Source organism: Tiliqua scincoides, chromosome 4 (assembly GCF_035046505.1).
Source record: "Tiliqua scincoides isolate rTilSci1 chromosome 4, rTilSci1.hap2, whole genome shotgun sequence".
In the NCBI taxonomy this organism is placed as follows: Eukaryota; Metazoa; Chordata; class Lepidosauria; order Squamata; family Scincidae; genus Tiliqua; species Tiliqua scincoides.
Window position 1 is genome coordinate 107,541,208 of NC_089824.1, and position 27,377 is coordinate 107,568,584.

At 43.2% G+C, this 27,377-nt stretch overlaps 1 protein-coding gene across 10 annotated transcripts in view; it reads right to left on the reverse strand.

The window, feature by feature from the left end:
• PDE4DIP (phosphodiesterase 4D interacting protein) overlaps window positions 1-27,377 on the reverse strand; it is a 99,333-nt gene that overhangs the window by 29,895 nt on the left and 42,061 nt on the right. For 9 of the 10 annotated variants that reach the window (XM_066622989.1, XM_066622996.1, XM_066622992.1 and 6 more), the window contains exons 11-23: window positions 26,245-26,358; window positions 25,672-25,809; window positions 25,123-25,302; window positions 24,613-24,807; window positions 22,833-22,976; window positions 22,272-22,353; window positions 21,276-21,367; window positions 20,442-20,558; window positions 19,715-19,852; window positions 18,781-18,893; window positions 18,232-18,359; window positions 4,143-4,234; window positions 391-605 (exon numbers count right to left, since the gene is read on the reverse strand). In XM_066622989.1, coding sequence (XP_066479086.1) covers window positions 391-605; window positions 4,143-4,234; window positions 18,232-18,359; window positions 18,781-18,893; window positions 19,715-19,852; window positions 20,442-20,558; window positions 21,276-21,367; window positions 22,272-22,353; window positions 22,833-22,976; window positions 24,613-24,807; window positions 25,123-25,302; window positions 25,672-25,809; window positions 26,245-26,358 — 1,748 coding nt within the window. Of the gene's footprint in view, window positions 1-390; window positions 606-4,142; window positions 4,235-17,216; window positions 18,360-18,780; window positions 18,894-19,714; window positions 19,853-20,441; window positions 20,559-21,275; window positions 21,368-22,271; window positions 22,354-22,832; window positions 22,977-24,612; window positions 24,808-25,122; window positions 25,303-25,671; window positions 25,810-26,244; window positions 26,359-27,377 lie in introns of those variants that run through there. The other variant, XM_066622997.1, reaches the window with a different exon arrangement.

The following is a 27,377-nucleotide window of genomic DNA, read 5'->3' on the forward strand; positions in this document are numbered from 1 at the left end:
CTTTTACTAGTTCCATTAGGGATGCTCAGTCCAAGCACGTGCTTTAAGTTTAGCTAAGAATGTTCAGCAACAGGAAATATCAAATGCACTAAGAAGGTGGGAACGGAGGAATGATGAAAGTTTGAGCCAAACTTACTCTTGGCAATCAAAAGATTGAATCTCCAGGTCCATATGACAAGAGAAGGTCTACTGATCAACTTGGTTCAAGTCTTCCACCAGGGACTGGTACAAATTCTAACAACACCAAGTTGGCATGCAGCCCCCAAAGAACAAGTGTATCTTATGGTCACAAGAATACTCTCACATTGAACCAACATGAACTGAAGGTCAGAAAAGATCCTAGGCTGTTAGACTCCAGCAGGATCTTTTTCTGAGACCAGCCTGACTTACCTGAGATGAGACACTGAGGAGAACCCAGCTTCCTCAATCTGCCCCTTTAGGTCCTGAAGCTCCTCAGACAGCTTCTTCTTCTGCTCCAGGATCTGCTGAATCTCCGATCTTGCGGAGAGTAGCTCCTCCTGCAGGCTGCTTTCCCTTGCCACAGATGCTGGAGTAGGACAGCCAGAGAGGCCCACCAAGCTATCATCAGCATCTCCCTTGATGTTCTAGAACATGCAGTCACAACAAGAGAGGTTATTCTCAGTGGGCAAGGAGCCGCGATCCCTGGTATGCACACCGGTGGACAATAGGTACACCACTTCAGCAAGATCACCTCTGAATGTGAGCGTTCTGACTCAACAGTTACAATGTGCCCAATACAGTAGTAACAATGGGGGTGAGTAGATGGGCTGGGGGGGGGGTTATCTACGCAAAAGAAGCAGCAAGATACTGAGCAGGCAGCCTCAATCCTCATATGGAAAAACAAGGAATCAAAACAGCAGCTGTACACCAGCAAGCCAAAAATAACAAAAAAACAGCCAGTGGAGTTGAAGAATAAGAGTATGCTTTAATTCCTTGTGCATTTCGACTGAAAGCAATCTTTCCCAAGGGAATAATAAGCTTCAGATAAGGTCCCACAAATCCTAAAGCAAAGCTGCCCCTCCTACTCTGTATCAGAACTGGTACCTGAATTTGCTCTTTTCCCTTTTCCCCTCATCATCTCTTTTGTATCATATCACTCAGACTTCTAAGACTGCCGGTAGAGCCTGCAGCACTTAGAAAGGAGAGAGACTTGCAACTTTGCTGAAGGAAGCTAAGCAGGGCTGGGGCTTGTCAGTGTCTAGATGGGAGGCCATCTGGCATATGCTTCAATTCCATGGAAGAAAGTTGGGATATTGTTATAAATATTATAAATGTCACAAATAAATCACCTCTGCAGGGCAGACCTGAAGGCTGTTTTCAGTTCAGGAGTTTAGTTCTGGAATATTGGAAAAGATGATAAACAAATACCAAGCATGCTTCCTCCAGTTTGGAGAACCTGCAGCCCAACCTCACGCATCTAGAGATTAGGGTTCATTTAGCTTGGTTTTCATATATGAACCAAGAAGTCTCAGGGAAGCAAAATCAGTTTTTTTGCACAGTGTGGCTCAGCAAACTGGCAATTGCCAGCAGAGGCTTCCTAGTATATAACTGCCTATCTCCTGGCTTTCCTGGTGATAGGAATGATCTTGTTCCTTTTCAGTCTGAGTCCAGCCCTGGTCCTGGGACTGAAACAGGTTTGGCTGTCCTAGAAGATAACCTGCACCAGGAACAAGACAGGGGGCATGCCTTCCTATCTGTGCTGCTTGAACCTCTCAGCAGCTTTTCATGGTATCCATGGTATCCAATCATGGTATCCATCCTGCCAGGCTGCCTGGCAGGAAATTGGAGGGCATCTTATTATGATGACTCTATTCTTACCCATCAAAGAGATTGCAGAAGGTGATGCTGGAGTACTCCCTACAGGGTCCCAGAGGGTTTCATCTTGTCCCCCATGCTATTTATATGAAGCTGCTGGTGGGAGGTCATTGAGTATGTCAGCAATATGCTGATGTTGACAGCATCTTTCCCTCTATCAGAGACACTGTGGTGGTTATGGGTTGACACCTGGCTGCATCTGGAAATTCTGGAAGTGGGCTAACAAATCGAAAGTTAATCTGGGTAAGACAAGAAGTACTGTTAGTAAGTAGGAAAGCTGAATTAGAAATGGGTTTATTCCTGGTCTGATGGAGTTGCACTCTTCTTGAACGACCAGATTTGCTGTTTGGATGAACTGTTAGATTCAGCTTTGCTCCTGGAATCTCAGGTGACAGCTGTGTCCAGGAGTGTTTTACCCAGCTTCAACTGGTACATCAGTTGTATTCCTTCCTGAAGAAAGCAGATTTGGCCACATCTACTTGGAGCTGCCTGAAAGATTATCTGGAAACTTCAACTTCAAACAGCCAGGTTGCTGTTTGGGACTTACTAGCTGGACCACATTACATCAGAGTCATTCATCCAGTGGCTTCACTAGGGTTTGTGTCACTTGGTGCAAGAGCTCGTTGCATCACCCCTGTGATGGACCACCTCCCATACCAGACCATGCAGGATAAATTACAGTATCATATGCACAACCTAAATGCAGTGGTATCACTAGGATTGGTGCAACCCTCATTAACTTTGTTATTTAATTAAATGTATAACAGTACAGGTCATCCATCAAATCAGAAACCAATAAAAAACCAGTGGCCAACTTGATCACACACACACACACACACACACACACACACACACACACAACTGAATAAGAGTTCTAGTATTAGCTCTGATACATGGAAAAGAGAGCCGACTCATTCTAACACCTTATTGGTTCTTTGCTGTGTCATAACAACACCTCATTGGCTCTTGAAACTATCAGTCTCATTGATTGGTGTAAGTTAGGGAAATCTCTTTTTGTTACATACGGCAGTTGTGATTTCCTTTTCTGGTTATTTCGCTATAACCATTGATTTAATACATATTTTAACGTGGTTTGTTTCATTGCATTCTGCAATGCAAAGGAACACCTCATCCCACATTAATTTCCATGTACACTGGATCAATCATTAAAGACCACATCCCATCCCCTATAGAGGTGTCGCTGGTGGGCATGTAGTAAAAGGCCTTCTTGACCTCATCACCCAGACTGCTCCTTCACAGCCAATTCCCTGCTCCTTCACAGTCAATATTTAAATGAACCACAAAAACATATGTGTTTTGTTCTGTTGATTATTGTTTGTGCCTTGCTGCATCTCATTGATATTTTTATGCTTTCTCTATTTCTTCCTCTGTTTGATTGTTTGAATTTTGCCCAGTTTTCCACCTTTTATCATGCATTGTGAGCTGCCTTAGGGCCCAATCCTATCCAATTTCCAGCACCAGTGCAGCTGCAATGCAGCCCCAAGGTAAAGGAACAAATGTTCTCATACCTTAAGGAGGCCCCGTGATGCCCCACAACAAGATACAGTGCATGTCCCATTGGCATAGCTGCACTGGCACTGGAAAATTGAATAGGATTGGGCCATTAGTAGTCTCACATAAATGGGACAGAAAGGCAGACTATACATTTCCATAGATAAATAGACCTAGAGAGGCAGTGACAGAAAGCAATGTGAACTCAGCAAAAGAATGGGAACTGAGAAAACAACACTGCTGTTAGTTTGCCTTTGGACTTTGCCTTTGCTGCACAGCCAGGGCTGGTCCCCACAAATGAGACCAACTGAAGTGGTTGCCTCATGTAGCACTTTGTTTGGCTGGGGGGGGTATCCATCTTTGTCCCCTGCTTGCCTCCATTGCTCCTCCTCTTCCTTCCACTCTCTGGATTACAAAAGGAAGTTGGGGACAGAAGGGAAGTGGAAATGTAGAGGGGAGTGCAGAAGTACAAAACTGGAGAGTGGGAGGGGCAGAGGCTGACACTTCATCAGTAAGGGGGGGACAGCATTTGGCATGCCACCCTCGGAGGTCTTGGGCTGGCCTCATGCACAGTCCTTCTGATTGTGCTGGATGGAGCTCTGCCACTTTGTCTTTGCTCAAATGTGCACTCAGTGGGTTCATTTCCTACTCTCAGCTTGTTGCCCAAATTACTGCATGGACTGCATGGCTCCTGGGAAACAGACAGACCCTTCCAATGCCAAGGAACGTTGCCACTTTGATTGGAAGCCACTGCTCCTTTGAACAGATACCAGGTGCTTTGCTCTCTGCTTCACCTGCTGCTGAGTGACTCTGTCTGCTGCCTCCTCCTCAATGCTGTCTGTGAACTCTGTGCTGGCGTCCTCAGCATCCTCAGTCGCTATTGGACCTGGAATGACAGCAAAAGGCAGAAGCAATCAATCCAAGTCTCAGGCCCTTTCATTTCCATGCATTTGACTGGCGGTCCAGGTTTGCAGCTTCCATTCATTGGCATCAGCTGCTCAGCAGCATCCACAGCCAGCCTGGCTACAGATTGCAACAAGAAAATAGTGTCTGGCATTGTGGCGATAAGAATTCAGAATATCTGCTTATTACCACAGACACTATCAATCCTTGCAGCACAGCTGCCCCTCTGAAGTGGGTACTCAGCTTCTGCTTTAACACAGTGGTCTTCAACCCTTTTCATGCCACAACACCCAAAATAAAAAAGTATGAGACTGGCAACCCACACAGTAGGTTTTCCAATATATGCAAACTCAACCAGTGTTTCTCAACAGTGGTACCTGAGATGGTTTCTGGTGGTAATCAAAGGATCCCTGGACCTGCCGCCCAGCAGTGAGACCAGGAACAGGACATAACAAAGAGCAGTTGGAGGCTCTAAAGCATTTTTTCCCATGCTTGAAAAAGTCCTCCTGTCAACCTTGAGTCTCTTACTGGTGTCTGTTGCATCTGGCCTCCCAACCCATAAATAACTGGTAATGATGTCATCACCAGTAACTTCCGGTAGTACTTCAGATAAGTGGATCATGTGAAGTGGTATGATGGAGGGCAAACACTGAGAGACACTGAACTAAACTGATCCAATATATATGAGACAAACGTCCACTGATTTAATGAGTCACGGATGGCAGTTAGCTGAGGAAAAATTCCTCAAAGCTAAACAGTTTAATCCATGAGGAGACACTAATTATATCAATTTTATTTTGAGACATTCACCTCACTTGCTTTCCTACTCCTGAGAGTGTTACTTTATATCAAAACCGAAAACAAAGGAATAAAATGAACATTCCAGAAAGTAAAAGTATTTCCAAACTGAAAGTAAAAAAAAAATTTCAGAAAGAAAACTAACACAATTTCTGACACTCAGAACAACAAATATCTTTTGCTGTGTGTTGCACACAGTTGCACACAGAATCGGTTTCATGGGCTCACATAAATAAAACTTAACCACAACCTCTCATATGAGGTCTCATGATCCCCGGGGGGTCATGACCCATGGGTTGAAAAACACTGCTTTAACAAAAAGTTGCCCTACAGGTTCTGAGACAGCGCAGTACTGTCTCAGCCAAACAAAAGTCAACAGTACCTGAAGTTGGGTTCCCCAGATTTGGGGTTTTAAAAGCAGGGTGGCTTTAAGCAACCACACTCCTTAAGAATCCTTAACAAACAGTGTAGAATAGCAGATTTACACACCATGCCATGCTCTAGAGGTGGAAAGCAGCTGCAGAACTCTACTCACTATCTGGCCTAAACTGCCCCCCAGCATCCTCTACCCCAGAGGGGACCTTAGGGCAGCGTAAGCCGCTTCTCACTTGTCCAGGAGGGCAATGTGTTTTCCTCAAAGGCAGCTACTCCCAGGCTTGGATGAGGCACGTATTTATCATTTGCTTTTATTTTTTTTAACTTCAATCCTTTCTTTCACTGGTTAGTCCCAAGGCAGCTAGTCAATGTATAAAAGCAAAACAATTAAGAAATGGTCAGGGACTGACCAAAAATGCACTCACAAAAGCAGCTCAGCTCCCCAACCCCCCCAAATTGGCAGAACAGGTGTGCCTTGATGGCTTTTTTTTTTTTTAAAGCAAAGAGAGAGAGAGAGAGAGAGAGAGAGAGAGGCTCTCAGAACTCCTGTGGCAGGAAATGCCACATCTGGGGGGCAATCAAGGAGAAGACTCTGTCCTGTATGCAGGTCGATCAAGCCTTATATGCAGAGCAGAGACTCCCCTGAAGATTTTAACAGATGGGTAGCTTTATTGGCCTGTATCCATTGCTTTGTCATCACATCCCCTGCCTCCTGGTGCTCATACAAAGATTGTCCTCAAATGTCCACCTCCCTTACTATTGCGCAGGGGAGCACAGAGCATCCGTTTGCAAACTGGGCTACTCTATGAGAATCTTCCTTCCTTCTAAGATCTTTGCAGGTATAAAGATGAAAAAGCTTAGTACACACTATGGCTCCAAGGCTGTCAAATTCAAATTTGGAAATATATTTATAAGACTTCTAGATTCCATAAGTTTGTAGTCCCTTTTCTGTAAATTAGAAGATTAAATCAAACCACCTAAAACTACAGCTTAGTTTATCTTGCATTATGACATTGTGCTTTCAGATTCTGAACTCCCACCACCATCCATTCTGGGTTCATTGGATGTCCAAAAGCTTCAGAAAACAGATGCTAATATAGTTTCTGGAAACAAGTTAAGAACCTGAAGAAAAAAACATACTTTGATTTCCTAGGACATAGCATTAAATTTTTAGACTCCAGCTCTGGTCAAGGCTAAATGGATATGAAATTCTCTACCAGGCTAGGATAAAAATATATTTAGAAATGAGCATTTGGTAACTGAGACCTGACTTAGTTCAGACCAACTCAGAGCCCAATCCTATGCATGTCTACTCAGAAGTAAGATCCATTAGAGTCAATGGGGCTTACTCCCAGGAAAGCGTGAATAGGATTGGCCTGCCAGCCTTCTAGCATGCTCAGGCTACAATCCTAACCACACTTTCCTGAGAGCAAGCCCTAATGAACAAAATAGGTCTTACTTCTGAGTAGACCTGGTTAGGCTTGTGTCTTCAGTCACTTACTTTCCCCAGACAGGGCACGTTTATGACTCCAAGAGCACATCCTTTGCATACCACAATGGTAACTGCAAGATTCTGATTGGAGAAAAAAAAAACTGAAGCACCAACCATTGTAGATTGGCTGAGAGTATAATGAATAGTAGACTGGATGAAATTAACATATTATCAAAAGCCAAAAGAAGAGGATACCATGGATAGACTGGTTGAAAAATGAGTTTTATTCATGTTGTATTGGAATAATTATGACTACGTATACTCTTTACTACTACTCTTTACTATACTAAACTACTCTTTTCTATAAAAAGTTGAGCTCTATAGTCAGATTGGAATTTTAATAAAAATATTGAATACAAGAACACATCCTGTCCTTACTGCAGACAATAAGAAGCAATACAACTCCAAAGCAATATAACTTTGGCTTATTAGCCTGACTTGAAGGAAACAACAAAAATCGATTTTAAGAAAAGTCAAATAAACAGTCCATGCCCAAGTACTCTATGGCTTTTTCCTGGTCCACACCTCAAATCCAGCATTGATTCTAGTTATTTTGACAGAGTTTATTATATCATCTCTCATTTCCATTCAGGTTTCTGGTATATCTTCCCGCATCACAATTTGTGACTTTCTTTACCCTTGGATAATATATAGCCAATGTGTGCACATTCTCCCGACATGGCTTGCTATTTTGCTGGTTGCGGAGGAAAAGAGTTTTATGTTGAGTAACACATTTATGATGATGGATGGAAGGCACAGATGTGGGCTCATAGCACAATAAGTAGGACTAAACTAAAAGATCTCAGATGAAAACTTGGGGCTCAACATTTGAGAAGCTTTGCAGCATGCCAGCCTAGCCAAGAGGTAAGCCATTATGCTGACCAGCAAGGAAGGAGTTAACTCATATGAAGATCTTTCCCTCAGATGCAAGAAGGATGTTGAATTTTAAGTAGATTATTTAAAGTCCCAGAAATCTTAGATTATGTTTTTAGTCTATTTTGGAACTTTGCCTTTAGATCTCTTACATGGAATTCAATTTTTTTCCCCTTGTTCCATTTTAATCCCCAATAAAATGGTTTTGCATTTGATTTGGTTAAAACAATCTACCTAAATTGTTAGGTAGATTAATTCTACCTAAATAAATTCTCAGGTCATATAGCATTTGACCTTCCATCTCTGATCCGTTCCTCAGGCTTCCAGGCTACCCAGACAGAGAGAGAGAGAGAGATTGTATGGGAACATTTAGATAAAAGAAAGAGACAAATGAAGCAAGAGGTTTTTGCCCGGTCCACAGGTGTATACATTTGGTCCCTGTTGCTTATATGCAATGTTGGGCAGAAATGGCTCAAGATGATCCCCATCCTTCCTCCTCCTCGAGTAACTCCGCATGAGGACTCTCAACCAGCGGACAGACACCCAGCTGGGTGTAGGGTGCAAATATGAGCCTGTATCCGAAGTTTCTGGTGGCAGTGGAATCTATTTCATGTGTGTAGTCAAGGGATGACTGTACAGGTGGATTTAAGTGAAGAGAAGCACCAGATTTCCCAGAGGGGAATGTGGGCCTTCTCAGCACTGGTCTCTGCATTTAAAGCCCTATGTGGCTTGGTACTAGTGTGTGTATAGTGGTGTATAGCGTACTCCTCTCAAATGAACTTGCCTAAGTGTTTATCTTCTTTGGAGATACTTTGGGTTTTCCTTCTTTCAGGGGCAACACAGACAAGGAATTCTCTGTGGTGACCCCCATTTCTCAGAATGCTCTCTCTAGGAAGGCTCAAGTGCAGTGGTGTATGAATGAGAGGGCCCGGGCCTTGGGTACCAAGCTGCAGGGGGGTGACGGTGGCTGCCCTCAATATGGCAGGGTGGTGACCCTGGTTGCAGCCACTGGCAACCTTCTGGAGCGCTGGAGCTATCGAGGAAGTTGCGGGGGTGCAGCGCTGGCTGATCAGAGCTGTCCAGGAGGTGAAAGGGAGGAGCCACGAGGGCCTATCTTCTGACAGCATCCCTTTCACCCCTCCTTTCATTTCCTTGACTGCTCTGCAGCTGATTAGCCATTTCAGTTTCCACTTCTGGAGTAAAGAGGATTGGCGGGCACCCTCTCCAATGCAAGAGTGTGGGCAGCCCCAGCCTGGAGGTCCTGGATGAAAAGACAACAAGGCAGGGTTAAACAAAATTTATTTTAAAAATTTGTGCCGTTGGGGGAGTGTGCTGAGTGAACTCACAGCCCTGGGAACTGTTGCGCCTCACACCGGCTTTTTCCCGCCTTTTTGTGAGCAAAATAAAGCAGGTGCAATTATATTATTAATTTGATGTTGTTGTATTGTAGCCAAAAATTTATGGGCCCTGGCTGTCAAATGACCTACATATGCCACTCCTCATGTGACACCAACCTTGATGTCTTTTTGGCATTATGTGAAGACCTATTTGTGTAGGTCTTTTAGATCTCCTTGTCTTTAGGTTACATTTTTAATGCCAGTGTGACACTAGTTGTTCTTAATCCCATTTTATGTTGCTGCTCCATTCTGATCCTCCATTTTGTTTCCTTTTAACCGATCGTTAGCTACTCTGAGAGCTCTTGAGCTAAAGTTGCACATCTATAAATGTGAAAATAAGCTTTGGGACAAAACATGCTGCCCAATCTACAAAAGGTCAGAACTTGCCCCTTCAGGGCAATTAAATGAAGTGATGGGAATGAATCTTTGTGACTTCTGAGTATCCCCAATTGCTTTGATTGTTCCAAAGGGAGGGATGACTAAATGTTGATGCAGCATCTGGGACCCTCACTTGATAGAGTAAGAGCAGAGGAAATGGAGGAGCCACTGAGAACTTTTCTTGCAGGGGAAAAAAGCACGGTAAATAAAATCAATTTCACCTGCAATATAGGTGAATGGAAGGGGCATGAAGAGGGGCTCTATACATAGGGTAGGAAGGCTCCTGTAAGATTCTCAGAAACTGGCTGACATTTAGCTGTTCCTGTGCAAGGTGACTCTCCCCATGGCCTCCGAGAGGAATTTTATCAGGGGGTAAAAAATTTCTTTTGGGCCCCTTCCTAAAGGAGGAAGAGGAGAAACAGGGCAGGATGAGAGCAGTGACAGGGGTGGGCAAAACAGGTCAGGGTGACAACAGCTGTAAAAATCTCTGGAGCCCAGTAGACCTCTCCATCTTTCACTCTTCACAAGGCCCGGTGAGATTCCAGAAAATTTCTGACTGCTCTCCCTTGGCACTAGGCCCCCTTTATGACCCCGGGCCCAGGTAAAATGTACCCCCTGCACCCTACTCTTGGGAGGCCCTGACGGTCCCCACCCCAGACCATGAGAAGGGACAACACAACCACTGATCATTTTGACAGAAGCCTGGGTTGCTTTAATTACCCAGCACATCTGCAAGCAGTCTATATTTGTATTCACGATGAACTTGAGTGAGATGCTCCAGAAGAGCTTCTGTATTTATTTACAGAGAACCCTAAAATCATATTGACTATTAGATAAGATGATGAATCCTAAGCAGTTACTGACACATGGGGCCTACCGTTTTCTACCTGCTATTACAGTCATTAACAGCTCAATCCTATTGGGCTCTCCACTGCCAGAACTAGCATTACAATAGTGATCGCTACTTTATGAAACCACGCAGCAGTGGAGAAAGGATTGCCTGCCAACAACAGTGGGGCAGCAGGGAGGGTGGGAGGCACCCAGCAGGGGTAACTTGCCCTGGATGCTATCCCCTCCAGGAGCAACCAACACACACCCCCTTGCTGGACTTGCACTAGGTAAAGAGCTGGCACAAGTCTGAGGAGACCCATTGGTGATTGGGAGGCTTATGGAAGGATATTTTCTCTTTCCTTTCCTTTCCCAAGTCAACCAATCTGCCCCCCCCCCCATATCATACAGTGCAGCCCATTTCAGCACAGCCATATAGTATGAAAGGGAAAGGTATAGGATTGGGCTGTATGACACTTCAATGTCCCATTTCCTCTTCCACTATTCTGCACTACGCTGAATATTCTTGGTCCATAAGAACATAAGAACAGCCCCACTGGATCAGGCCATAGGCCCATCTAGTCCAGCTTCCTGTATCTCACAGCGGCCCACCAAATGCCCCAGGGAGCACACCAGATAACAAGAGACCTCATCCTGGTGCTCTCCCCTACATCTGGCATTCTGACTTAACCCATTCCTAAAATCAGGAGGTTGCGCTTACACATCATGGCTTGTACCCCATAATGGATTTTTCCTCCAGAAACTTGTCCAATCCCCTTTTAAAGGCGTCTAGGCTAGACGCCAGCACCACATCCTGTGGCAAGGAGTTCCACAGACCATCTGCACTTTAGTTTCAACTTGGTTAGGACACACCCTGTATCATCATTTAGAGATAGAGTTCCAGTTTTCTTTTGTTAGATATAAAAATTTATTTACTAAGTGATTTTTGAATGCTTTGCTGAAGGTCTACTTCACGCAAGCACAAAAAGAACATTTTTCTACTCCAAAGGAATGTTTTAATGTGGATCCTGGCTCAGGTTCAAACTCAGTTGATTGTGCGCTTCTCACTGTTTACTACAGCATGGAATTGAATGTTCCCTCAGCAGTTTGATCTTGAACCAATGGGAGAATGTCCATTGATTTAAGTAAGTGTCTATAATTTCAGACCATTCAAACTCAAGCTTTGAAAAGTCAGGTCTGTGTTTAAAATAGTTACGCATTATTATAAAAGATTCATATTTGCAGTACCTACATTAGGTACTTTACTATAAGAAAGAAAATTCTGCATGGCAGCACTTTAAGGTGAATACCAAAGCCAAAAATGTGTTTAATACACTATTTAGTTTAGGAAAGCCTAGAAAAAAAGGCAGATCTTAAAATGTAACTGAATATAATCAAAGAAACAACAGAATGAATGTGAGTAGGAAGCCTAGTGGGCCATTAGAAATAATGCAGCAGTCAAAGTCTAGTAATAATCCTTTTATTAGGACCAACCGAAATGACACAATGTCAAGAGCAGCAAATTTGTGAGTTCTTCAGCACTCTTCATCAGACTGGGTGTTAAGCAAAGCCAAACAAGCTGGGCAATGGTGCGAGAATGCCAAAGTAAGTTGTTTAAGCAGCTTAATATGAAGTGCAGGGGGAGTTATGCAGACTTAATTTGCTAAGGCAGAGCGTGCCGATTTCTGGATGCACCCACGGCTACGAAGACAATGACACAATGATGGCCTTTTTCTCATTTTTAGAAAATATAGCAGTTAAATCAGTTGAGATACACAGGCCCCTTGTAAGATAAAGAACAGAAGAGAAATATGGTTGCAGTCTTTATATTAGCAGAGCTGGAAATTAATTTTTGATGGTGCAAAATGTCACTAGCAATTTTCCTGAACAAAAACAAGTCATAGAAAATGAGATGAGGGAAACTGGGGTGGCTTTTAATGCACTCCTCTCGCCCCACTCAAAGTATCTGGCCCAATTTTTGTATTGGGTCCAGCCCCTTGCAAGTTGAGTTTTACTTGCAATGCTTCCACTGCTCCTCTTTCCCAGCTAGCCTCCCTCTCCACTTTAGCCACACCAGAAATGTCTAGCATTAGAGAAAGGAGAGAAAGAGACATCTCAGAAGGTGCTTGTTGAAATAATGCTATATGATGCAGGAAATGATCCCCTGTGCAACATTATAGCAAATGAAAAGCCTTGTAGAGTCACCTCCTGAGTGAAGACAAGTCCTCCACCTATTACCCACTCCTTCAAGGTCAGGTTTTTTCAGAGAAGGTAGAGAACAGCAGTAAAAACCCATCCAGGCTTCTTGAGTGCAGATACTGAATATTTGAAAACTAATAGCAATGCAATTGGAACACACACGAAATGGGTAAGCGGGAGGTGGGGGGTGGGAAGACACTGTGCCTTCTAAGGGATCTGTGCCAGAGCATGGTCCCCTTCTACAGCTGGGCAGTGTACGGACTCCACTTCTGGATGTTCAGAGATAACGTCATTACTGCTGAACTTCTGGGTTGTCGAGCTCCACGCTGCATGGAGCTTGACTCAGATGCACAGCCACTTGGCCTTAGAGGGAATACTTGGGTGGCAAGGCTCACATATTTCCATGGCCAGTGTGGAAAGCAGTATCACAATCAAGGAAAGAAATAGTAAAATAATGAACAGGTATTTTAGCAGTTATCAGTAAAAAGAAAAAAGAATGAATCTCAGCAATGTGAAGATGATGAAAAGGCCAAGATGTGGCAAAAGAGTGAAAATGAGAAGAGGCAGAAAAAACAGAATCCACAGTATCATCTAGTATTTGAATTAAGAAAGCGGGAGGAAGAATGAGTAGGAACTTCATCAAGAGGAAGAGAAAACAGAAGAAAGACCAGAAGGAGGAACATAGAAAAAAAGATTTAGAATTTAGTATTGCTAAGGTGATATTTGAAATTATGGCAGATCATCCAAGAAATAAAAGCAAAGCAGTGACAAGAACATTGCCAATTCATATTAACATCTTTTAAAAAATACTGACACTACTGGCTCCATGTCTCAGAAAAATAAGAAAAGTTAAAATGTAATTGTTAAACTAACACTGTTATGTGAGCCTGGCTGGGGATTGTTTCAGAAACTCAGAATTCCATGTAATTGAAATGGGATAGCAAGACCTGGGGCTAAAAATATTCATGAAGATGAAATGCTCTTCATACATATCTACATGGTATTAGGCAGGACTAACAATACAAATGTTTAGCTTACTTGAGCATGGCCTAAACTAAGGAGGCAAACTTACCTCTATTAGAAGAAAGCTTCCAAATCATATCAGATAGAGGCTGGATTCTCATCTTTCTCCCCATACCCAGCAGAGGGGAGAGGAAGACAGTCAGGGGTTAGCTACTGGGAGGACAAAAACAAAGCAATCCCTCCATGGATTCTCAACTGATTTCTCACCAGCTGTACAGATTTTGGCCTCATGAGGACACGATGTGAATATCATACTGTAAACCAGGCTCTCCCTTTTACAAGCGCAACATAAATTTCAATTTCTGTCACTAGCAGGAAATCTGGTATCACTCAAAATGGTTAAGCTCTAGAAGTGACTGCTTTACACTTTAGGTGTACACTTTTAAAAAATGATGTTAATTGCTCCTAAGTTTTCCATTCTGAGAGAGGCTTTTAGCCAGTAGCTCATCAAACAAATAATGCTAGGCTGGTACAAAAGAATGGTGTCCTATGAAGATTTGCACATTTTAAGCAGTGCAGTAAACAAATAGGGGAGGGTCTGACTATCACGGACACCCGTTTTATTTTAAAGACACATATTTGCTGAAAGACGATCAAAAGGAAAGTGGAAGCAGAGCAGGAAAGAACAGATGCTGCAACATTTAAAACTGGATTGATTTTTAATCAATATAAACCAAAGTGTAGCTGTTACAGGAACACACCAGAATGCTTCAAGCATGCAATCTTGCACTGGGCTGTATGCCTGAAACTTGAATCGCAAATTAGCCAAAAGGATCATTGTTATCCCTGGAAGATTGTTGCTGTGTTCTATGAGATTCACGCTCATGTTGGCTTTCTGAGATATTATATATGGAATACTAAATGGTGACACAGGAACTGCAGAATGTAGGAATGGACAAACTACTTGGCACTGAAAAATGTGGCAAATATTTGACACCACACATTCAACATTTTCCTTGCAAAAAGAGAACTAGACACTCTCTTAAAAAGTGCTGGAATTCTCCAGATTACAAAGCAATAAAATAAAAAAGCAACTTGTAAATTGTCTAATGCCTGCCAGTGTTCTGTACTGTATGATAATGAAATTTACATAAGAAATAAAATGGGTAGACAAAATAGAAGGACAGAAAATTCTCAGCTAGATATTTTGGGTAAAATAAACCTTTCCCATATTAAGAAAGATTTGCTACAGGGAACAGCATACTATTTACACACATATATTCCCAGCATCAGAAAGGACAAGGGACTCAAGGCCAGAAAGTCAGGCACATAGGAACAGAGATAGCTGCTTGCTTGTTAACTGACCTCATGGAGTTTTGTGAGGATAGCATGGATGGAGGAGGAGAAACCATGCATGCTACACTGAGCTTCTTAGAGGGCAAGCAAGATAAAAAAAATTAAAAGCTGACAGAGCTCTTTCTTAGAATGAGGGAAAGCGAATATGATAGCAAGCCATGAGTCCCTCAAAAGCCACAGCAAGCAAACAAGCAAGCAACAGAATTTGCTAAACTAGCAAATACATACATGACTTGCACATGCACTTTATGTAATTTCCTCTATCAAGGGCAGGGGAGGAGACACAAACCCAATATGGACAATATACTCTGATTAAACTAAACTCAAACACTTGCTTTATAGTAGGGCCTCAGGCATGAAAGCATGAGCTTTTCTATGTTCTTGTTCAGGAACTAATCTCAAACCTAGCAGTCAAACATTCACAAGATCAGAGCTTGTTTTTACTTTCTAGTTCTGATCACTTAACAGACTTTGCTGTGTTTTCCACCTTACCTTAGTAAGTATGAAGGGCTAAAAAGCCCATTTCATCATGCACAGCAAGCTTTCCAGGCTGTGTGTTTACAACCATAATTGAACAAGGGGAAAAAGAACTCTCTGTATGGCAGCTACAGGCTTGCTATTCATTTGCGCAGAGCTAGTCATGACAAGTCCATGGCTAGGTTTCTAGTTTTGTACAGGAAATTATATTTTTTGCATTACATTCTACTGCCAGACCAATTTTCTACTTTGAGAGTAGCAAAATGAAACACCTGGTTGCCAAAGGAAAACTCCTACCTGAGTGAATCTCCTTGACTTGAAGCCGTGGCTAGCTCTGATATCTGGGCCACTCTTGGTTCTGAGAAAATTTTCCTGCTACTTTTCAGAAAAACCCAGTATATAGATTGCACTACATACATTAGCCCTTCCTGAAATAAGGGCAAGATAAAATAACTCCCTTATTGGATCAGATGAAACAGTACCTCAATCTCTAGCTCAAGACATCATGAGATTTGTCAAATGCTCATCTCAAGACATCTTAATTAGCAAGCTAGTCAAATATGGGCTAGATTGGAGTGAAACTAATTTCTTATAGAGGGCTGAACAGTTTCTCATGGCGCCTGCTGAGGGTAGGAAATGACTTCCCCATCACAATTTTGGAAATGTCTCAGGATAACCATATTCATTCTCTGCTCCTTCCCCTCCCCTTCTGCCCCCTGCCTCTTCCCTCTCTTTTATGCTTACCACAACTCTGCTATGATCTGATGGCCACAATTTCTGGTCTTTCAAGATCTTGCAAGATTCTTTAAGATATTGGATTCCTCTATCTCATGAGATATTGGAACAGCTTTGGAGGCCTCCAAACTTTGGCCACATAGAGCTCTGCAGCTACATCATGAGGAGCTTCTGTGGGCCAGATGAAGAGTGACCATGGGCTGGATCAGCTGCTGGCCTTACGTTCAACCACCATGAGCAGAAGCCTAGCTGGGACAGTGCCCTGTGTTGTCACTTCCAGGTTCAGAGGAGGGCAGTGGCAGCTTCACAATGTGGCTGCCATCTCCCATTCCTTCTCTAGCAGGTTCCCAGCCAATTTTCAGCTTCTGCTGTAGGCCTTTGAACACAGCACTGTGCTTGGAGGTTTGCAGTGGCTTGGTGGAAGCTGCAAGTTTGCAAAGGAACTGGTGCTCAGTGGTGCCAGCCTTCAAGCAGTACCCAGGGCATGTGCCCTGTCTGCAATATCTTAGATAGCCCACTGCCCCTAGGCTAGACAGTACAGCCTCTAGATCAGGGCTGGCTGAACCACAGTTCGGGGGCCAGATCTGGGGTTCAGTAGAATCCTTTCACACAGTGAGTGGACCTTTCCGTTCTGCCTTGGCACCATGTAAAGTTCCCCTTGTTTGGGGGGCAGGAATGCTTTGGACAGTTGCGGCGGCCCCCAACATCCTATCTTGTGGCCTTCTGGGACGCTGGGCAGATGATGTGACTGTCTACAGCATCCCTGTCCTCTGAATGAAGGGGTCTTTGAATAGTGCCAAAGCGAAACAGAAAGAAATGGTCTGAATGGGGACCACTTTTCTCTTGCGCAGCTAGAGCAAGGTTTCCCAAAGTGTGGGTCGCAAGTCCATGCCAGGTTGGTTGTGACCTAAGACCTCCCCCCATCCTTTCTTCCAGGTGGCGTTTGCTTCCTTCACCTTCTGAACAACCTGGGAACCCTGTCCCTGGTATAGACCACACTGGATCTCATTCCTGCTCACAGCTTGAGCTGCTGGCACTGCATTCTATATTGGGGGGGGGGGCAGAAGCATCTGCAAGCTAAAAAAAAAAAAAAAGAGGTTTCCCACTTTTCAATGATTTCCAGTTTTCAACAGTGCCCTAAGCTGTTGAATAAGCAGGAGATGCCTGCATCTAATTAAATTAGTGTGTGTAGGGGTGATCAGGATCAGAATTATGGTAGAGGTGATCAAGTAAAGCCATCTACCCCACTGTGGTAGTTTTGATTTCTTTCACACGTCCCCCTGCCCCAGGACACTGTTTTAAAAAACAGATGGGGGAAAGCAGGGAAACATATGCATTCCTTGTACTGTGTAGCTTGGGCCCAAGGTAACTGGAACAAACTAGTGTTCCTTAGCATGCCAATTCAAGAACCATTGGCTGGTTTCACTGCAGTTCTCTTTTCAGAATTTGGATGCAATTCAAATTTCTCCTTTGTAAAAATCAAAAATTTCTCCTTTGAATTTGGATGCAATTCAAATTTCTCCTTTGTAAAAATCAAAACTCAAATTTAGCTCCCAAGCTTGGCTATAAATCATCAGGAACAAGTAACATACAACCCCATTAAATTTAAACTTATATCTACTAGGTACTCTAAGGAATCTGCTTTACAAAAACGTTTCATGGAGTTTACTGGATGAAAATGCAAGGGAGATGGTTCAACACAAAGGAAGAACATAAAAACAAAAAATGCCTAACCACCCCACCCTACCCCAAAATAAGAACTCACACATGCACTTGTGACAAAACAATTAAGGAGCAGGGGTGCGGGAGAATCTTTATTTAGCCAAATATGATGGGAAGAGGAGAAGGTGGATCGGGAGCAAATAAAAGGGAATGATCAGATGCAGAAAATTATTTCACAATCTCCCTGGTAGGATCATACCAGGAATATGAATGATATACATATGGGTTGCACACAGTGCTGTTCCAGCAAGTACCAATCAGCCCTTCCAGTGTCAAAACAGGCTTGCTGTGTTAGTGATCAGCTCCTATCCTGCGCCAGCGGGAATGTGAAGGCCAGAGCTCAGAAGGCATGCTTGGGCAGGATTGTTACACACTCCTGTTCCCCACCTCCAATGCCATCCAGTGAATCCAGTCTGTTCAGGCGTTCCAAACTTCTTCCAAGAGCCTCTTCTAGTTGTCCACGGAGTTCCTGGATCCTTTCTAGCTCCACCTGCAGAGTGCATTCTTGCTCAGAGCTGATGAGGCCATGCAGAAAGGGAATCAGATTAGAGGTGCTTATAAAGCCACTACACCCTTTTTCTGCACCCTCTAAATTGCACCAATAACTAATTTGTTTTATCTCTCTCTTGTTGACATATAGTATGCAGAAGACAGTTGTGGATGCAGAAGGTGTCTCCTTCTACTACATTAGGCTACTTCTCACAACCTAAGCAGAGAAAGTCATTCACAAAACAATACTGGAGGATCAAGGGATAATTAAAGCAGCCTATTATCTTTTTTAGATAAGTCAGGTGGGGAAGCAAAGAAAAACAAGGAACAGAAAGCTGTAGTTACAGCCCTTTGCCTCTAATGGAGCGCTACAGAAAATCCAGTCTATGTGTGCAAGATGGCCCAGCATAACTTCAGCTAATGAAGCAGATGAAGGCATCTCCTCACCTGTCAGGATGAGCGTGGCATTTCATCAAGGTGCTGTACACCTGCTTTTCTGCTTGCAGAGCTTCATTCAGCTGATTCTTCTCTGCAGCCAGCCCCTCCAACAACAGGAACAGCTGCAAAGGTGAATTCTGCTTTACTTAATGGCAGGAGTAAATTGTTATTCTACACACAGACCAAGTGGGAAACAAGCTCATGCCTCAAGGCAGCTCAAGGTCCACTGCTCTCAAGCATAATCCAATTTTTCTAGCCTTCTTTTCAGCAAATACAGTCTCTCATACTAGTCAGATTCATGTGCAACACATCAGCAGGCCATATCCAGATACCTCTGCATGGCAGGAGCAGCCACAGCCACCACTGAAATCAGAAAGGAAGACGGCAGCTCTATCAAGCTCATTCCCATGTTGAGCGACTATCCAAACATTAAGATATACCAGCTTACAGTTTGGCAATGCAGTTTAAATGCAAGTTTATACTTGCTTCCATTTTTGCCTGGGGTCTCCCTTGTAGCAGTTTAAGATTCTGAGCCCACTGGGATTCTGAGCCCACTGAGCCCATTGGACCCAGCTTCTCATTACTTGAGAAGCACCATGTATAGGAATTATATAAACAGCAATAAGCTTCTATAAGCACAAGCATCATATTGCTGTACAAAAGATGGAACTTAGCAGTTGCACCTGACTTAAAAGACAGATTGTGTAGCACAATGGGAGGAGTATTATATTTGGAACTTGAAGCCAAGTTCAAATGCATGCTCTGTCAAGAAATCCAGTGGGTCACGTTCAGTCAGTCACCTAACCTAGCTCACAGAGCTGTTCTTAGGTTAAAAAAAGGAAAGAGGAAGTTTATGCACATAGCACTGTGCCACTCAGAAAAAGGGCAGGATCGATATACAATCAAGAGACAATCACACAGTGGGAGACCTTTTCTATCATACCTGCAGCTTCCTGTTTCCTGTGGCTTCCTGTGCTTGCAATTCTGCTCTGGCTACCTTTTCCTGAAGCATCAGCACTTCTTGAGTAAGTCGCTCCATTGCTGGTATTTCTTCAGGGTCAACCAGCTGCATCTGCAAATCCTGGGAGCCCAAGAGAGCAACAGGACTTGAAGACTGAAGAAATGCAGTTCATGTCCTAAGCCTTCACCCACCACAGTCCATTTAAAGTAATGGATCTACTGTAACGTTTGGAACAGGAGGTTGTAAACTAACAACCCAGCATATAAGTTTCTGCTACAACATCTGAAATCCTGGGATTTTAACACACAGTTGCTTTTACATTAAAGAGATCACTCTGCTCATCTTCATTTGGTATTACAAGTTTCTCTATTTGCTAATATAAAAGGCACTTTTTCAAGTGGTGTTCCTGTTATATTTAGCAGGGGGAGAGTTAACGGTCCTTTTTCACCCCAGCATAGTGTCTTCTCTAGTGGCTGTTTGCTGGTGATTCTTCTATACCTTTCTAAATCATGAGCCTTTTAGGAGCAGGAAGCCGCTTAATTACTTGATTTTGTCTGTAAACCACGAATAAATAATAATAATAAGCTGCAAAATGTAAAAAAAAAGTTAATCTCTATAGGCCAGTAGAATCAGAAGCATACCAAGAGCTCTTAATTGACATCTGCAGGAAGAAAAAATTGAAGACAGAACACTGTTTTACTACACCCACCTTTATAAGTTCTTCTTTTATCTGGATGCTTCTCGTGAGAGACTCAACATCAGAGGCTTGAACCTGCAGCTGCTCCTCTTGGGAAGCTACCACACACTGAAGAGCAGAGAGTTCCAGCTGTGGAGAAGGGTCAAGAGTCAAAAAGAGCTGAGAAAGATAACTCCATGTGAGGAAGTGGGAACTGTTTCCCATGCTGAATCATGTGTCAGCCAATCACATGGCATATGTGTCAGCCATGGTGAAAATTGTGTTCAATTTTCAAGCCAGAAGACAGACTCTTCTGAGAAGGGCCTAGAACAAAACTACAGCTATTAAAACTCTGACTTCATAAGGCCTCAGGTTATCACACCCCACCCCCATCCTACAGAACAGGGTGCAAGGGAATCTGCTGCAAGAAAATGCAGGGTTATCATTGGTCAGATGGGCCTCATAAAGAAAGAAGGCATTGTCCAAGGACAAGAAAAGTGCTCCAAAGGAAAAAAATAGCATCCCTAACTAAGGAACATTAAAGCAAACCTATAGAATAAAGCAACTTCCAGGAAGTCTGGAACCAGAATGGGTTAACAGTTGGCTGTCATGTGAACATCACCATGCCATTCCTGAGATACAGCAAGTCAGAAGCCTCTGCTGAACAACTGCTGCTGAAGCAGGAAGAGAGAGGAAACCAAGAATGTGTTAACTTTCTAGCCAGGCATATGATCTCCTTCCTCATCAGAAGTGGCAGCTCAGGTCTATGGGCAGCTTCTTTTTCTGACCGCTATACAACCTCAGAGCAGGTCAGTGGTCTTAGAAGAAGTTTCTGTTCTTGGACTTTTCCAGATTCCTCAGACTCACTCTACTTTCTCGCTCCTTTTGTGTCAGCAGCTCAAGTTCCTTTTTGGCATTAACGAGTTGTTTCTCAAGTCCAACGGTTTTCTCCGAAACACCTGGATGGAAAGCAACACATTCCTCAGCTGAAACTGTACACAACATACAGTCACATTCCCACATATTTAAAAAACAAAACAAAAAAAAGAAGCCTAAAATTGGCCTTAGGTAACCCTGTGGCATGAAAAGCCAAGAGTATGAATAGATTTAGAGCAGAGAAGGAAAGGGTAGGGTAGAGCACATGCTTTCTTTGCATGCAGAAAATCTCAGATTCAATCTGGCATCTCCAGGTAAGGCTAAGAAAGTTTGGAGAGCAGCTGCCAGCCTGTGCAGCTATACAAACCTAGATGCAAGTCTGACTCCATATAAAAGGCAGCTTCCTACTTACATATGGGAACGTGAGGGAGCACGCACGTGCACACTCCACCACTGCTTATTTTCAGCTTTAGATTATCTATGACTTGGAAACTAGCAAACAACAGCAAGATACAATCCAGAGTTCAAAATGATGTTTTTAACATTCACTTTAAGTCTTGGAAATTAAAAGGTGGAAAATGGATGTATTTTCCAAACCTAGCTCCAGAAATCTCAATGAAAGCTCTTGAAATGCCAGCTGCCTTGTAAGACTTCAAAATCATGAACTGCTTGCCAGTTTGCAGTAGCAAAATGATATGTATGTGCATGTTCCCATACTTCCTGCAACACCATCAAGAAGAACCCAGTATTCTAGCTCACTTTCAACAAGTGATCCAAAAATATACTGAACTTCCAGAAATACAGGAACCCCCCCCCCCCATTACATTTCCCTAATGCAAAATGCAGAGGGGAGCATTGTGTTCCAATTCCCATTTCCCAATAGTTATTGGATTAGAGGCCATTTGTTACATGAAGTAATGGAGCCAAGCCTGCAAACAAACTCTGGACAACCTTGGGTTGAACTGAAGAGTAACTGCAGAATCAAACCTTTCTCCTTCCTGGATCTACTATCTTCTTCCTTAGGGTTTGTGGTACCGGTGCTCTCGCCAGAGGTTCCTTGTCGCAGTGCCTAAGAAAATAAATATATACATAGTACACTGGCCACCAGAGCTTTCTCACAGAGTGCTGGTTACTGAGGGTTTCCCTTATCCGAGAAGCTCTGATTGATCTCTCTGACCACCTCAAAACTGCTCACTATTCCTGTACACATTCAAGAAAGACAGGCTCTCTCTCTTTTTCGGAAAAGAAAGCATCTTCCAGCATCCTCCTCTAACAGCATAAGTGGCGACAGAGGTGCAAGCTGACTACAAATGAAATAACTTTCTCAAGATACACAGAACCTTACCTAAAAGCTCCATTTGTTCAGTCCTTAATCCTCAATCCTCCCTAGCAAACCTAATCTTTCCACAGCAGGTTTATTAATCTCTTTTCCCAGATCCCTCTATTTGCTCCTGGCAACCCTTAGTTTCTTTACCCCACTCTCTTCTGGTGTCCAGTTCCCTTCTTTTCACTCCTGAATACAAAAGGCTTTCTCACATATGCACTTACTTCATCAAGCTGATCCTTCTGTAAGAGCTGAGCAGTGGAAGTGCTACTTTTCTGTTGAGGAATATGACCCACCAGCTGCTGGCGCAGGACTTGCAACTCACAACTTCTTTCTATCAGAGCCTGTGCCATCTTCGCAGAAAATAACTAGTAAGGCAACAAGGAAAGTTGAAACACAGGAGAAAACTGACTGATGGCACAGAAAAGAACGTCAGCATACAAGAATACAACTGCCTTGCTGGTTAGGCAAAGGTGTCTCTAGTCCAATTTTCCATTTCTAACTCCAGGAGTGGCCCTGCCCTGCTACTTTGCCAGCAGCATCTGCTATTTAATATTCAGCATTATCATCCTATCTTTCTAGAAAAATAGATATCGTGGTAGCAGACCTTGTTGGCATCCTTCAGTCTCGGAAGACTATGGTATCGCACTCTGTATAGTGTTCTGGAACAGAATGTCCTCTCCAGTGCGCAAAGCCTGGGTAAAGTACGTAGATATGGAGGATAGACTGTTACCCATGCAGCAAATCCCCCCTCACCACGTTGCTGAAATGGTCCAATGGAAAGGCAGAAGCCAATACGGTTGGTTCCAGCGACGTCGCAGGAGTTGCCAGAATGTGGCAACAAGCACAAGCTTGTTAGCAGACAAGCGACGTCGCAGGAGTTGCCAGAACATGGCAACAAGCACAAGCTCGGTAGCAGACAAGCACAAACAAAAAATGCATCAAAGATAATCAATTTAAAGAACATAAGAACAGCCCCACTGGATCAGGCCATAGGCCCATCTAGTCCAGCTTCCTTTATCTCACAGCGGCCCACCAAATGCCCCAAGGGAGCACACCAGATAACAAGAGACCGCATCCTGGTGCCCTCCCTTGCATCTGGCATTCTGACATAACCCAATAAAAGGAAAGAAAACAGAATGACAAATTAAACAGGATACAAAGAGCAACAATCAAAATTCTATTCTGAAAAGATACTACTTGAGAATGTCAGATAGAAGAGGTAAGCAAAACAACCACCAGCGAAAGCTATTTAATACTGGGGCTATATGTTCTAATCTGCCCACTCCAGTTAGCAACTTGATAGTCATGTTCTGAGCCAAATGAAGCTTTTGAATTATCTTCCAAGGTAAGACCACATACTGCATTCCCTGTAATTTAATCTAGAAGTGTTGTTACTTCAAAGGCATAAATGTCTGTGAACAGATCTGGATTCTAAAGAAAAGAAGAGAGGAGGAAACGGTGCCTTGAATGCTAGCCACTAGACTTTACTCCCCTTTCTGAATCAGGAAGAATGGAAAACTTTGCAATATGGTGCCTCAATTCCATTCCACTTCTTCTGCTCAGAATAATTAAAACATCTGGCTCCATACAAGACAGACCCATGGTTTTTAAGGAGGCCATGAAATCTTGAGTCACGCCAGAGGAGCCATGGTGACAATGATGTTCCTTAATACAACAAGCACCCAGTCCCCACACCACCATGAACTCAGGAAGGGATTCTGTTGGGGTGGATACATGGTGTAACATAATTTCTCTCAAGAGGTCAATCCCAGACACAACATACTTGGAACTAGAAGGCTGCTAGACAAAAACACAACAGACATGGTGGAATCACATGCTAGATGGAATCACAACAGACATGGAAATCTCACCAACCTGCCTACTCAATCTAAGCTGCTACAGTGAGAAACCTGGCAGGCACAGCTCCAAAAAGTTATCACCTAATGCACAAAAGAACGGTGCTGTTAACACTGAACAACTGCTGCATTCGGCTCCACTTACATGGTTTTGCTGCACTCTGGTGCTCACAGCTTGAAGCAACTCCTGAAGCTCCATCTCCTGTTCTACAGCCTGCCGGCTCTTGTCACGCAGGAGTTCTTGAATTATCTGCTCCTTCTGTTGAAGGCGGAGGCACAGCTCTTCCACAGTATCCCTCTGCCCAGGGCCCAACTTGCACAGCAACGTTGCTGAGAGTGCCTAGAATAAGGACAAGGAGGAAAAACAGATGTTCCATTTTCAGAGGTCCTGTTCTTCTACTGCTAATCCAACTGCAAACCATTTGGAAAGTCACACACGATTCTACTGCGATCAGCTGAGTATGGTGCAAAAGAATGGGAATGGGGCTGTTTTGGGGATGGTGTCAAAACAACCTAGGACATACCGGCAGCATTACTATTAGACTACTAAAGTACCATCATTTGCTAAGAGGGTGGGTGGGATAATAATTTCATGGTCTCCCCAACCCTAACAGAAGAAACTTTTTCTTCTTCAATGCTAGAACACAAGCCTTACTTCCACCTCCTTGCTCTTATCATGCAAGGCAGTCTGCAGCTGCTGGATAATCTCCTTTTGCTCTGCTTGCCAACTATGGAATTTCGCTTCCAGTTGCTCTTTCAACCACTGTAGGTTTTGGTAAGTTGCAGACTGCTGCTCTAATTCCAGGCCCCTGGCTTTCAGTAAGCTCTCCAAGCCCTAAAAATAGAGAAAAAGTAAAAAGGGGTAAGAAACAGATCAAAAAAATACCTAGTCAGACCTTCTTTTGGGATTCCTTCAATCCAAAATAGAATGAATCAATTCTATCAGAACTTCTACATGTGTCCAATATGGGTAGAGCTACCAATATGTGACCAATATGGCTAGATATAATGTGATGTTATACAGACAAACTGACTTGAGCTACTCAGAAACACTGAACTAAGCCCAACCTATCCCAAGTACTGCATGGGACAGGAGATGCTGCAGGAGCCCCCCTGAAAGGCATAAGAGATGTCAATCCCAGTAGTGGGCAGGAAAACATGACAGATAGAAAGAACAGTATAAGGGGTATCTATCACCACCTACCTGAATGGTGGTCTCATTACTAGAGAGGACCCTACGCAGTTCTTTTAGATCACACTCTCGCTCTCTCACAGACAAACGAAGCTTTTGAATGTCTTGCTCTTTCTCTTCAAGCATGCAGAACTTTTCATCCACTGCTTGCTGCAACAGAAAAGGCCAGGATGAGTCTGGTGAGTAACAAGAACAACAAAGACGAACAACCTTATGCACAGTGTGTGTCAAATTCACTCTGCCCCACACATCGTTAACAGGGAAAGTTAAGAGCCTCAGCTCTAAGCCCCATCCCCTCTTCAGCGTGTCAGATGAAAAGACCTTGTTAAGGACAACAGGGATGTTGAAAGTGTTAGAGATTAAGGGCCTAATCCTATCCAACTTTCCAGCACTGATGCAGTTGCAATGCAGCCCTATGGTAACGGAACAAACATTCCATTCTTTTGAAGAGGCCTCCCTGTGACTGCCATCCCACCATAGGATGCAGTGCATGCCTGATTGGCAAGTCTGCATTAGCGCTGAAAAACCACATAGGACTGAGCCCTAAACCACACAAGAAATCCCGCTGGACAGCTTTACAATTACCTCTAGGATAGCATCTCTGTCTTTAATTCGCTGTTGCAATTTTTGCACCATATTATCAGCTGATGTGGGGCTCTTGTCCAAATTCTCACGATACCGTAGAAGTTCTTTAGATTCCTAGAAAACCAACAGCACCATCAGTAACGCAATAAAGACATTGCTGAGCAAGGTACTCCAAGGTGGAAGAAATATTGCTGAGAGATTCAGCAGTTCTTAGAAATTTAGCTCTGGCTGTTATAGACAGGCCAACAAAACAGGTTTGCAGCTTAGGTTTGCAGCTTAGGGGCACTACTTGACCCAGCTTTGCTTGTGGAATCTCAGGCATTTGCCATAGGCAGGAGTGCAGTTTTATCTACTGTGTAAGACTTCACTTGGAGACAAACTAAATATGATTTTAAACACACACATAAGATGAATGTTATTGTTTGTGACATTTTATTGAATAATCAGATACAAGAGTTTATTGAAATTTGTACTATAATACTACACTGGAAAATATTATCAAACAGAAATTCAGAAGAAACTGCTGTGTTTAGAGACATATCTAGTAAACCCTTTGAGAATAAGGATATGGCCTCTACTTCCCATTCCTTTAACCTCAACAGACCATCACAATGTGTTCTACAATAAGCAATGGGGGGTTGCCTTGAAGGTTGTTTGGAAGGCCACTGCAAGCCTCCTGACTGGTAGGAAGGTATTTTGCACTGTAGCAACTGTTCAGGTACAATTTTAAGCCTTGCTCAATTTAGAGAGGGCCTAATTTCTACATATTTTCCCTTAACATTAAAGACAAGTTTGAGAATTCAAGCTCTAGAATTTCTAGGATGGGTCCTGCTGCTGCTGATACCAATATTATGAAAACCAGCTGGGCCCTGACCCTGAAAACATTCAACATGGCACTCAAGACCTCCTGTTGGCATCTGCTTGGTGGGGGGCTGGGTGGGTTAAATCTCGGGTTATACTGACTTGCTATAAATGAATGCAAGGTTTTATTTAAAAAAGCAGAAAAGATTTAAGAAAAATAAATAAGGATTACCTGGGTTGCTTTTATAATAGTCCCTCCAAACCCTGGTATTTCATTTTTATCCCACCTTCTGGACAGAACAGGACTTTCAAAGCAGGTAAGCTATAATGAA